The 10,772-nt window shown below is 49.7% G+C and overlaps 1 protein-coding gene and 1 long non-coding RNA gene across 3 annotated transcripts in view; one reads left to right on the top strand and one right to left on the bottom strand.

Annotated features, from left to right (window-relative positions):
• The window catches only part of BCL11A (BCL11 transcription factor A), a 70,469-nt gene extending 66,366 nt beyond the window's left edge, over positions 1 to 4,103 (top strand). Inside the window, exon 4 of one of the 2 annotated variants that reach the window (XM_083856825.1) lies at positions 3,855 to 4,103. In XM_083856825.1, coding sequence (XP_083712951.1) covers positions 3,855 to 3,946 — 92 coding nt within the window. In that variant the 3' untranslated portion in view covers positions 3,947 to 4,103. Of the gene's footprint in view, positions 240 to 3,854 lie in introns of those variants that run through there. The other variant, XM_083856824.1, reaches the window with a different exon arrangement.
• Positions 1 to 10,772, bottom strand: part of LOC310907021 — a 183,390-nt gene that overhangs the window by 119,099 nt on the left and 53,519 nt on the right. The window lies entirely within an intron of this gene.

The following is a 10,772-nucleotide window of genomic DNA, read 5'->3' as shown; positions in this document are numbered from 1 at the left end:
TTGATCTTTTATTTTTCTTTGGGGTTTTTTTGGGGGGAGTTTTTTTAATTTTTTTTTAATTATTATTTGGATGACCAAAGGTCATTACAACCTGGCTTTTTATTGTATTTGTTTCTGGTCTTTGTTAAGTTCTATTGGAAAAACCACTGTCTGTGTTTTTTTGGCAGTTGTCTGCATTATCCTGTTCATACACCCATTTTGTCCCTTTATTGAAAAAATAAAAAAAAAACCTTAAAGTACACAGTGTCAGCTTCTGGTGTCCTCATTTGACACACGCTGTAGGTGGCTTCCAGCAGCAGGAACTGTAGGGGAAGGTCCCGCGCAGGGACGTTTTGGGGGGCCCGCCACCCAGCTTGGCCTTAAATCTCTGCCCCTCTGCCCAGGAAGAGGATTTTTGGGCTAAGGAGTTTCCTTTCCAGCCAGTGGAAGGTGTTTGCAGTCTGGATCTGTAGCTTTGGGATTTTTTTCCCTGCTCTAGATCAGGAGTGAGCTGTGAGCCCCTCACCGCGATAGACTGCGGCACCCCTGGCCTTCACTCGGTCTGCAGCAGGGACTTCCCTCCCCGTTTGGCAAATCTGTGGCAGAAGAGGTGAGCAAACCAACAGCTCTGCAGCCCCCCAGGACACCCCTGTCCCCGTCTGCTTTTGGGGATGGGGGTGAAATCAGCCACTGGCTCATGCGGGTGCGTGGGCAGCAGCTGATTTCTCTCAGGGGGCTGAGGTGTCCCGCCATGGCTCTGGGATCACACTGACCCCAGCCCAAAGCTCCCAGCCCCGCTCCCAGCTGAGGCTCCCCGGGCTTTGATTTTTTTTTTTTTTTTTTTTTTTTGGTGGGAATTGCAGGTTTCCGTGTGTTGTCTTTAAAATCTGGAGTTCAGGTCCCCCCTGCCTCCCCCCCCCCCCTCCCCCCCCCTTACGGGTCTGTATATGTTGTCAGTTTGACAAATACTGCATGTTGCAGCATCTCTTTACTTTATTAAAGCACATTCCGCTGTGATATTGTCTCTTGCTGTTCCTAGTGTAATGGATTTAATATTTTTTTTTCCTTTTCTTTTTTTTGATCTCTGTAAAATCTTCCAGTTGTTCTGTCGTCTTCTTGTGATGGCATCATTTGTTGCCTGTATTTTGCCCGGCGCCTTCTGAAGGGGAGGTTTGGAATTTTAAAAAAAGACAGAAATACCTATCTAAAGAAGAAAAAAAATTCCTTTTCTAAGACAGATTTGAAAAGAATGTAGTAAAGCTCCATTTTAATTCTGGAAGAGGAGGGATGAAGATTTTGTTGTCTGGGCTTGTGGGATGAGAGTGCGGGAAGGCTGGAAAGGTGCCAGTCGTGCCGCCTGAGTGGAGCTCCTCTTCAGCAGGCTGGTGCCCACTGCCTGGAGCTGGAGTTGTGCCAGAGGGATCCTGAGCACAGCCTAGGGGAGGCAGAGTCCTGCCCCTGCGTGAGGAGCTCAGGGTGGCAGACATGGACACTGGCTGTTCCCTGGAGGGCCAGTGTACACAGGAATGTGCTTTGTGGCTGCCTTGATGACACATCTTTTGATCCCATGCCATGGAATACCTGTACAGAATCCGGTCTCTCCCTCCCTGTCACTATTTTTATTGCTGGCTGTTGAGACCGCAGTGGAGATGTTTTCTGGAGGGCTGGGGTTAGCTGTGCCTGGGGTCAAACGTATCCTGGCTGTCTTTCGGAGAGGGTGCTGTACCCTGGCTCCATCCTACAGTGGTCGTCATCCCACTACCTTTCCCTAATATATACTGTGTTTTACTTCTGAAATAATAATATATAAAAGCACATAGACAGGCGTCTGCATATATCCATATATAGGCATCACTAGGTAGACCTGTGCTGCTGCAAGATTAACCAGTGGAAAAGCAAACGATTGCCTTCTCTATTAAGTGGCACAGTGATGCGTGTGATTCACAGGTTTCCCAGAGCTAAGTTTTCCAGGTTTCCCAGAGCTGAAGGAGCCCAGCAGGCACTGCGTGGCACACAGGGGCAGGGGAGGTGGTTTGGAGGAAGGAGCTGCGGGAGAAGCGGCTCCTGCTGTAGGAGGAGTTGTCTGAACACCGGTTGGTGAGGGCGTAGCTTGTGAGTGGCAACGCACCGCCACCCTGACACCAGAGCAGATGCTTGTGAACGTGGTGTTTTTCTGCCAGGGGCAGTGAGTTAATGGTGTGATGAATCCACTGAAGTCTGTTGGGTTGAGGCATGGATGTCCCAGGCCCCACCATGTGCTCTCAAGCTGCTTTGGTATCCCGTGCATGCGTGACCTGCACTCCCCAGAAATTTCCCCATTTCTGTGCAAAAAGATCTCTCTAGGAATAAGTGGTATTTGGGTAACAGCATCTCTGTTGTTAGAATCTCAAGCCCCGTCAACTTTTGAGGAGGAACATGTGTTTATGGCATAGACCCTTTAGTGTCTAATCTCCTCCAAATTGAATGATTATTGTAATGAAGGCGCTGAAACAGTATCCAAAATTTAGACTACAGATGTTTCATATTTATTATGTTTCCAAGGGCTGAGATAATACAGGAATAATGTCTTTGCTTGACATTCAGGAGGCTGTGGCGTATCTGATGATATACAATTTTGGGGTTTATCTTAGTGCAGAGTTTGTACCCAACAGAAAAGAGATACCAGCTGCTCTTTTAGATCCTTCCTTCTCTTTTTTCCTCCAATAAAAATTGAAACCCACTTTTGGCAGGTGCATGGACGAATTGTAGTATTGACTAGGAGAGAGTGATACTGCCCGGAGGGCTCTTTGCCAGAGCTGCTGAAGAGATGCTGCTCCTCAAGCCCAGATGCTCGCTGCTGGTTTCCAACGAGCCACAGGCACGCAGGAGGGACAGGAGGTGTGGGGGAACCCCAAGGTTTTGTGCGCCTCAGCAGGACTTAAGCTCTGCAGTGGTGGCATGCTAGTGGCCGGGATGGCTGTGCTGCTCTTAGCTGCCTTGGAAATCTCAGCCAGCTTTAACATTAGCCTGGAAACTGTTGGGCTCAGACAGCAGCAGCAACAAGCCCTCCCTGGAAGGAAATCAGGAACAGTGCTCTTGAGTTCAGAGGAGACACTCCAGTTAACACCCACTGAAGATCTGGCCTAGGAAGGAGCTGGTTACCAAGTCCTGATGGCAGCTCACATGCAGTAGCCCTTTAGCCGCTCTCTTAAGTATTATTGAAGTAAATTCCACAGAAACGAGCTCCCCATTGGGCTGCCCAGGAGGATTTTGAGGAGTGTGCTGATGATGTGCTAGCCTTGTGCCCAGTGTAGCCCTTAGCCTGTCGTGTGGGTAATGCAGTGCTGGGTGATTGGCCTGGAGCAGGGGCTAGGAGCCAGGAATGGTTGCTTTCCAGTGCTCCATCCCATGCTGCTGCTGTCAGTGGCTTTGCTGGGCATGGGCTGGGGCTGTGCTGCCTGAGCTTTGCTGCTGCAGAGTGCTCTTCTGTGCCATGCCAGATCCACCGTGCCGGGAGTTGGGAAAAGCCCTCCATGAACCACCGCCGTGTGCCGTGTTAACAGTTCCGATGGCTTTAGGAAGGCTTCAGCACCTGGGGGAAGGCCATGAGGGTTTGGGAGGGACTAGGAGGAGGTTTGCAAGACAGGTTGGCTTGGCCCTTGCCCAGTGAAGTCCAGGTTTTTCTTCCTCAATGGTTCCTGTGGTTCCTGTGTGGTGCTGAGGATGCCAGATGCAGGAGTGTGGCCTGAGAGAGGAAGGGCTCCATTGGAGGAGCAGTTGGGTGTCCTAGTTGTTAGAGACAAAAAAGAGACAGAAAGAAAAGTAGGATAAGGGAACAGCTCACACCGTGGGCCATGTCACACCTGTTCTCTCCTCTGTCCCCATGCTCTCTGTAGGTTCGGCGTACCTCCCCAGCTGGCGCGGCGCCCAGGGAGCCCCGGATGTCTGGCAGTTTTCGGATGGAAGTTCCAGAGCACTTAAATTCTGAAAGGAGGTGAAGCTGGGGCGAGCGGCCGGTGGCGTCTCAGTGTCCGGAGGTGGCCCCTATCCTGCTGGCTCGCCGCGTCCCCGGGAGAGCTTGAGGAGTCCCCCACCGACGGCAGCGCTCCCCGGGCTCCTCTTGCCTGCAAGACTATCGTATTTATATTTTGTAATAGAGTACAACACTTCTTTGGGATTGTTTTTTTTTTTTTTGGTTTTTTTTTTTTTTTTTTTTTTTTTTGTTCATTGGTTTCTTTTTTCATCTTCTAAAAACAAACAAATGAAAAAAAAACAACCCACCCACCAAGGTCAAGGGCTTAATGATGGCTTCGACTGGTTTCTTTCCCCATGGAAAAGACTGTCTTGCTCTCGTGGACAACCCAGCCTGTTGGTTATCCCCGCAACGTGCCATTCCTCGGGAGGCACATCTGATGTGATGAATTAAAAATAAAGCAAAACACAGTGTAGGTCTGTGGGTGGGTGGGAAATTGCCATAATAAATGTTGGAGCTTTAGGTTTTGTTTGCTCTGTCTTTAATTTTTAATGCTAACAAGGGCCAGACGGCTGGTGTGACTTTGTGTTCCCATACCGGCTGCAGAAAAGCAAGTGCTGAGTTTTCACTGGGGATGGTGTTGGCACGAGGGGCTGCCTGGCCCTGGTGGACAGACCTTTCCCTCAGAGCTAGGCCAGGAGCTGGGCTTAGGGCTGGGAACCCTGGGCAGTGCTGAGCCCCCTCTGGCATTTGGTGATGCTGAAAGGGGTGGGGTCTCCCAGCTCTCCTGCCTGGTCCTCGATGAATGCCAGCTGTTGTGTTGCATTTCTGCTGTTAAACTCTGTACTTTTGGTGCTGCTGGGGTCTGTGACATCCACTCCTGTCCATGCGAGAAGTGAGGCCAGTGCAGGTGTTGGGAGGGGCCATAATCATGCTCTGGAGACACTATCAGACCAGGGGATGCAGAGCCCTGCCCTGAGCTGGCGGAGCTGCTGTCAGGTTGTTATCCCAGTGTTTCCCAGACTTTGCACCAGGGCCCGTCCCTTGGTCGGCACCGAGCACCCACCCAAGGAGTCTCCTGGTTTGGGGCCCAGGCACTTTGGAAGATGCGTTATGTGTGAGCTTTGTGCCGTCTCTGAGGGGATTTATAGGCTGTAGCTGCTCGTGCCTGTGCTGACGAGTGGGAATGGACCTTATTTGGTGAAAGAAGCCAGCTGAGTAGCGAGTGGAGGGGCTGGCTGGCCATGTCGGGCTGCTGGGATCAATGGGATGGAGCCAAGTCATGGGGAAAGGGCCAGTGGATTTATTTGCTTCATGTGTTAACTTCAGTCTCACTTCTATTTTATTCATCTCCTTGCTTACAATGTGAGCAAGACCCTTGCTTGGGGTGGCTCTCTCCTGGTGGAACGGCTGTAGGGAAAACAATGTTGCCTTTTCTGTGAACAGTGGTTTTGCTCTTTTGTTGTTTAAAACCCTGGGCTGTGGTTTTCTCATGGTGGCCTGGGCACAGCACAAGCACAGACACTTTGGTACCTTAAAATGTGGCTGGGGTGGGCAGCAGGAGCATCTCCAAGGGGTGCCACACTGGGAGCTTGGAGGACTTGGTGCACGGGGACACAAAGGGAACTATTGCTGCTTCTTCTAAGGTGAATTGGTCTTTGAGGGCAAACTACCCCAAAGTTTATGCACAGCTCAGCTTTTTTAATCATTAGGGGATATTTTAAAAGTTCTTCCTAACCCAGCCTGTGCCACCACCTCTGTGTCTGCTCCTAAGGGTTTTTTAAGCCTTGGAAGGGTGAATCCTGTTGGATTAAGCACCTGATTGATTGTGAGTGCACCAGTGGTGGAGAGTCAGACACCTGCTCCTGCCCTGGGGATCTCTGCTCCAGGCAGCTGTGTCAGATCAGGGCTAATGGAGTTATTTGCTACAAGGAGGTTGCTCTGCTCATTTCTCTAAACTGCAAGTCAGGACTCACCTGGTCTGTATCTACAGCAGGCCTGGCCCAGCACAGCTGGGAAGTCACAGTTCCAGTGTGCTGGCTCCTCCTGGGGCTGTCTGACCCTTGCTTTGTGTGAGCACAGGCCAAACTCAGTTCATGGATGTCTTCTGGGGTAGCTGACTATGCTTTTGCTGCTCTGCCTGGTGGAACAAGTGTGATGGGATCTGCTTTCTCTGTCTGTGGCTTGTCTCTCCTTCAGCAGGCAGCATGAGGGCAGGGGTTTCTCCCAGGGAAAGCAGGAAATGACAAAGTGGGCATGGCTGAATGTGTTCTGCCAAGCACAGAAGTGATACCTGAAGTGCTGAAGATGTGGTCAAATAGTTTTTAAAATGTCTATTTTTTAACACCATTGTTAAAATCTCCCCCAACTCTTAGGACTTTGAAGCATCTTCAGAATTTGTGTTGCCCCAAAGTTGCAAACAGGTTCAAGTTCTGTGCTGAGAGTCCCTTGTGAGCCACGGGTGCCAGTCCTGCTCCTGCTCCAGACTCTGCTGTGGCTCTTACAGAGCACCAGGACAGCCTCAGCACAAGGTCTGGTGGAGATTCCAAAGGGTTTCCACTGCCCTGAGTGACCTGAGGGGGCTGTGTGCTTTAATTAAGGGTGTCATTAGGGTCCTCTTTTTGTCTGACCAGGACTCGACTGAGTCCCCTTGCTGTGTCTGTGCTTGGGATCACCAGCAGCTTAATGAGTTTCTGCCAATTAACAAGAGTCCAAGGTTTCCTGTGAGGGGAGGGCTGGGAATGTGTTAGCCTCAAAGCTGGAGGTTGCTGGTGCAAGATGGGCAACATTCTCAGGGGTTTTGTATTTTAGCACATTCTCCGGGTGTTGGTCTGCACATCCAACTTGGAAATAACATTGGTTGGTCTTTATTAAAAAAAAAAAAAAAAACAAAGCTCCTAAAGTTTGGAGGTTCTTAATAAAAAAAAGATAATTTTTCTTCCCACTCCTGGCGGTTGAGCTGAACAAGATTCCTGGGAATCACCTGGCTTAACTTTGAGGTTTTGGGTTTAAAAAGCTGCTTTCAGACTCGGAGATAATCTGACTATGCTGTTTGATTTCTAAGCACACTTTTCCTGACACTAAAATGCAGCAAAGGTCAAGCCTTTTGTGAAGTCTAGCTTAAATTTTGCTTTCAAATTAATGTATATTTTGGATTCGTGATGTGTCTGGGCTGGACTTTTATGAGATGTAAGGTCTCTCCCCAGAAGGAATCTGAAAACAGATTTTGTAAGTGAGTTTCCAAGCAAAACTGCCAAACTCCTTGTAGTTTTTTTCAACCCCAGCTTTGTGTTGGGTCCCACTAAGTGACTGTAAGACAAGCAGCATCATGGTGTTGGGTGACAACACAACTGTGGGCTCTGGGAGAAGGTGGTGGGAAGTTCCATCCTCCTTGGGAAGCTGAAGGTTATTTTACCATCTTCAGCCTTTTCTTTGGCTTTGCATCTCCTTTCTTGTGTGTCTTTAAGCTGTCAGGGTGCTGGTGAGGCCCGGGGTGAACCTTTACCTGTGGATTTTTGGCAGCAAGGAGGAGGAGGACCTGCTAAGCATCACTGCTGTTCCAGGGCTCCCGACTCTGCTGTGGTATTTTACCTGACCTCACTGAAAAATCTTGTTGAGGAGTGAGCTGAACCCCCACCCACCCCTCAAAAATGAGAGTGGTGCCTCATTTCCTTCTTTTCTTACTCCCTGCTTCTCCTCCCACCCAGTTTTCCCATTTCAGGCATCATCACTCAATTGTGTGTAGTATCTGCTACAAGGCAAACATTGCCCCTCCATTCCAGTTCTCTCCCCCCCAAAATCATCCTCTTAGCATTCACCTTCTGCAGGGGTCCAAATAATCATTTGCCTTCCCAAGGCAAGATGGAATTGCAGGGGAGAGAGCAACAACAAAATAAACCCCCTAAACGCCAAATATGGCCCTTACTCCTTAATCTCACTGGATAGAGTTACACATCTGCTAGAGGCTTGTTCGCTGTTGCCATTACTTTTATTGCATCTTTTAGCAGTGATGAAGTTCAGATGGCAGAACCCAGTGGGCCCCAATTTAATTTCTCCTGGCCTCCCCGTAATGAGCACGATGTGATCCCTGGGAATGCCGGCTCGGCCACGGGCAGGCAAAACCCCACGGTGAGGATGGGAGGAGGGGGAAGATCTGGGATTGGGGATGGTGCCTGTGCTGTGTGAGCATCACATTCTGCAGTGAAGGGGGATGGATGGGCAGGTGGTTTCTCCTATCAAAACCCACATGAGGTGCATTCCCACCTATTTTTGGTGGCCGGGGTGTGTGCGCCACGACGCTTGCTGAGGTTGGTCCAGCCCTGATGGCTCTTCCCTGGCAATTTCCATGACCCTCAAGGTTTCCAGTGGTGATGTACAGAAGCTCCCACCTCTCCCCCAGTGTCTGCATGTGTCTAAGGGCTATACAGGACTTGTTTACGGGCCTCCCGTCGGTGGGATGTGTGCATGCAAAATGAAGGTTGTATTTGGCTTCTCATATTTGGATCTATATTCCATATTGTGTTGACCAAGAAAAAACACCTCAGCCCCTGTGCTGAAGAATGTGATGGACTGATGACTTTCAGAAACGTACTGTAAATCAAGGAGGCTAATAAATACTTGCTATTGATAAAACAGGGCTACTGCCTTTCAAGTTATTTTCACATTTTACAACATCCTAATTTAAATGGCACGAAGAACGTGGTACCTTTGGACCTCTCCTCCTCCCCCCAGCATGGTGTGGCTCAGCTTAACCCCCCCAAAGGCTTGGGCAGGAGTTTTTCCTCATTGAGGAGGTTTAGATGGAGCAGCCGAACCCCAGAGAGCTGATGAGGGGTTGACCCCAGTGGCAGGGTCCCCTTGGCAGAGGGTGGCCTCTGGCTGGGGCATCCCTGGGGTCTGGCAGATGATCCCTAGAGCTTGCCAAGCCCAGTGCATCAAAGAGCCCGCAACCAAAAGCTCCACCACCTGCACCGGCTCATGCTAAACCTTTAATAATTCCCAGTTGTGAGTGCAGCCACTCCAGGTGGTGAGTTCACAGGCACAGTATCCACAGGCGGCTTAACCCTTTCCCTCAGGTTTCTCTGGATCTGTGCATGAGAGGTTGGCTGAAGGTGGTGGTGGCCAGGGGCCTCCTGTGACAGGCACTGGCAGGCAGCAGAAAATGGCACAGGAAGCAGGAATTTGCTTCCTGAGTCTCTGTATCAGTGCTTGTAGTGCCCACAGGGATGCCAGATCACTCTTTATGTAGCCCTGCCCTTGGAAACCCAGGACACTCTGGACAGGGAGAGAGCAGGGGATGGAGCCCCTAAATAAACCTTTTTTCTCTTTGAGTGTCTGTCCTTTCCCTGACCTCCTCCTGCAGCTCTCCATGGGTGAACAGAGCCTGGTGGCTGTGACACTTCCATCCCCCTTCCCTGTGGGTGGAGGGTGTCCTCTGGCAGCCCTTGCTCCATGGTGTGTGTCCCCCCATTGATGGGCCTGCACTGCCATCCTCAAAACCCCCCTGCACCCCTAAATCCACTATGGATAACACTGACTTTTTATGTTCTCCTTCCAACAGACCTTTTCCCTGCTCCCTGCCTGGCATGTTCCCCTGGGCTTTGGCTTTTCCATTTGGAGACTTTGGGGAGGAACATCCCTTTGGGAGCTGCTCTGCACCTGGCTGCTCCAGTTGTGGTGTTTTTTTTTTTTTTTTTTTTTTTTTTTTTTTTTTTTTTTTTTTTCTTTTTCTTTGCCTAAAATCCCCCTTTAGCTGTTTTTCTTACTTTCCCCCCCCCCCCCCTCTTCTTTCTCTCCCATGCTGAAGAGGCAGCACCTTCTGCAGCTGTAGTGATTAAAGAAAGAAAAAGCTTATTTAAAGCAGAGCCTGGCAATATAAAATAAGGTGTGGAGGTGAAGAATGATCCCGGGGTACATTAAAGCAGGAGCTGGCATTTTCGACATCGCTCCCGCTCGCGGTGTGTTTGAGCACTTTGGGAGCCCGGGCTGTTTGGAAACGCCGAGCATCATCCGCCCCCGGGCCCTAATTCGGGCAAGTTTAAAAACGTCCTCTGGGATTTGGGCAAGTTGTTGCTGTTTTTTCCTCTCCCGAAGATCCATCCAGGCGTTACTGTTCAGACGCGGGAGGACAGAGCCCACCCTGGCCCCTCCCCAGGGCGAGGGGAGCAGAGAATGGGCACTCCAGGAAGGTGCAGAGATGGGGGAAAGCCTCCCTGGCTTTTAAATCCTTTTTAGAAGCATTTTTGGAAGGGTATTCCCAGCACTGCTGTGGGAGGCAGTCAGGAGACAGGGAGGAAAAGAACAGAGCTCATTGCATGCAAGGAGCAGGGCAGGTGCAGGGAAATTATGCATTTTTCCAGACTGGCTTATTCCCTTCTGTGTATTAAACATTATTTTAATATTCGAGTGACAATGTTTTATAATTAAGCCAAATGTAAGAGCTGGAGCACACTGGAGAGCTGGGCTCAGTGTGGGGAGGTGAGAAAGGTTCCCACCCTCTGCCCAGGATTAACCCCACGTTGCAGCATCCTCTCTGGAAAGGACAGAGCCTGGCTCTGGAATTCCAACACACCCCATGCTCAGGCAAGGAAAACCTTTAACTCATAAAGGTTGTAATGTTAATACAGAAGAAAAGCCTTTTAAAAAATTACATTAGTTCACAGACATCTCTTGAACTCATGAGGGGAAATCTAGCCCCTGAGAGATAGAAACTGAAGAGCTGAGCCATAAACCAGTATGATAACATCCTTATTATAAGATGCAAATTAAGGGGCCCAATTCACTTTAAAAAAGCATTATGAGTATTTAATTTTTCTAGTGGGAATCTCTGAAGCTGGCCTGT

The sequence above is a fragment of the Zosterops lateralis genome, assembly GCF_965231275.1.
Source record: "Zosterops lateralis genome assembly, chromosome: 3".
NCBI lineage: Eukaryota > Metazoa > Chordata > Aves > Passeriformes > Zosteropidae > Zosterops > Zosterops lateralis.
Note: the sequence above shows the minus strand (reverse complement) of the source record. Positions and strands in the feature narration are given on the sequence as shown.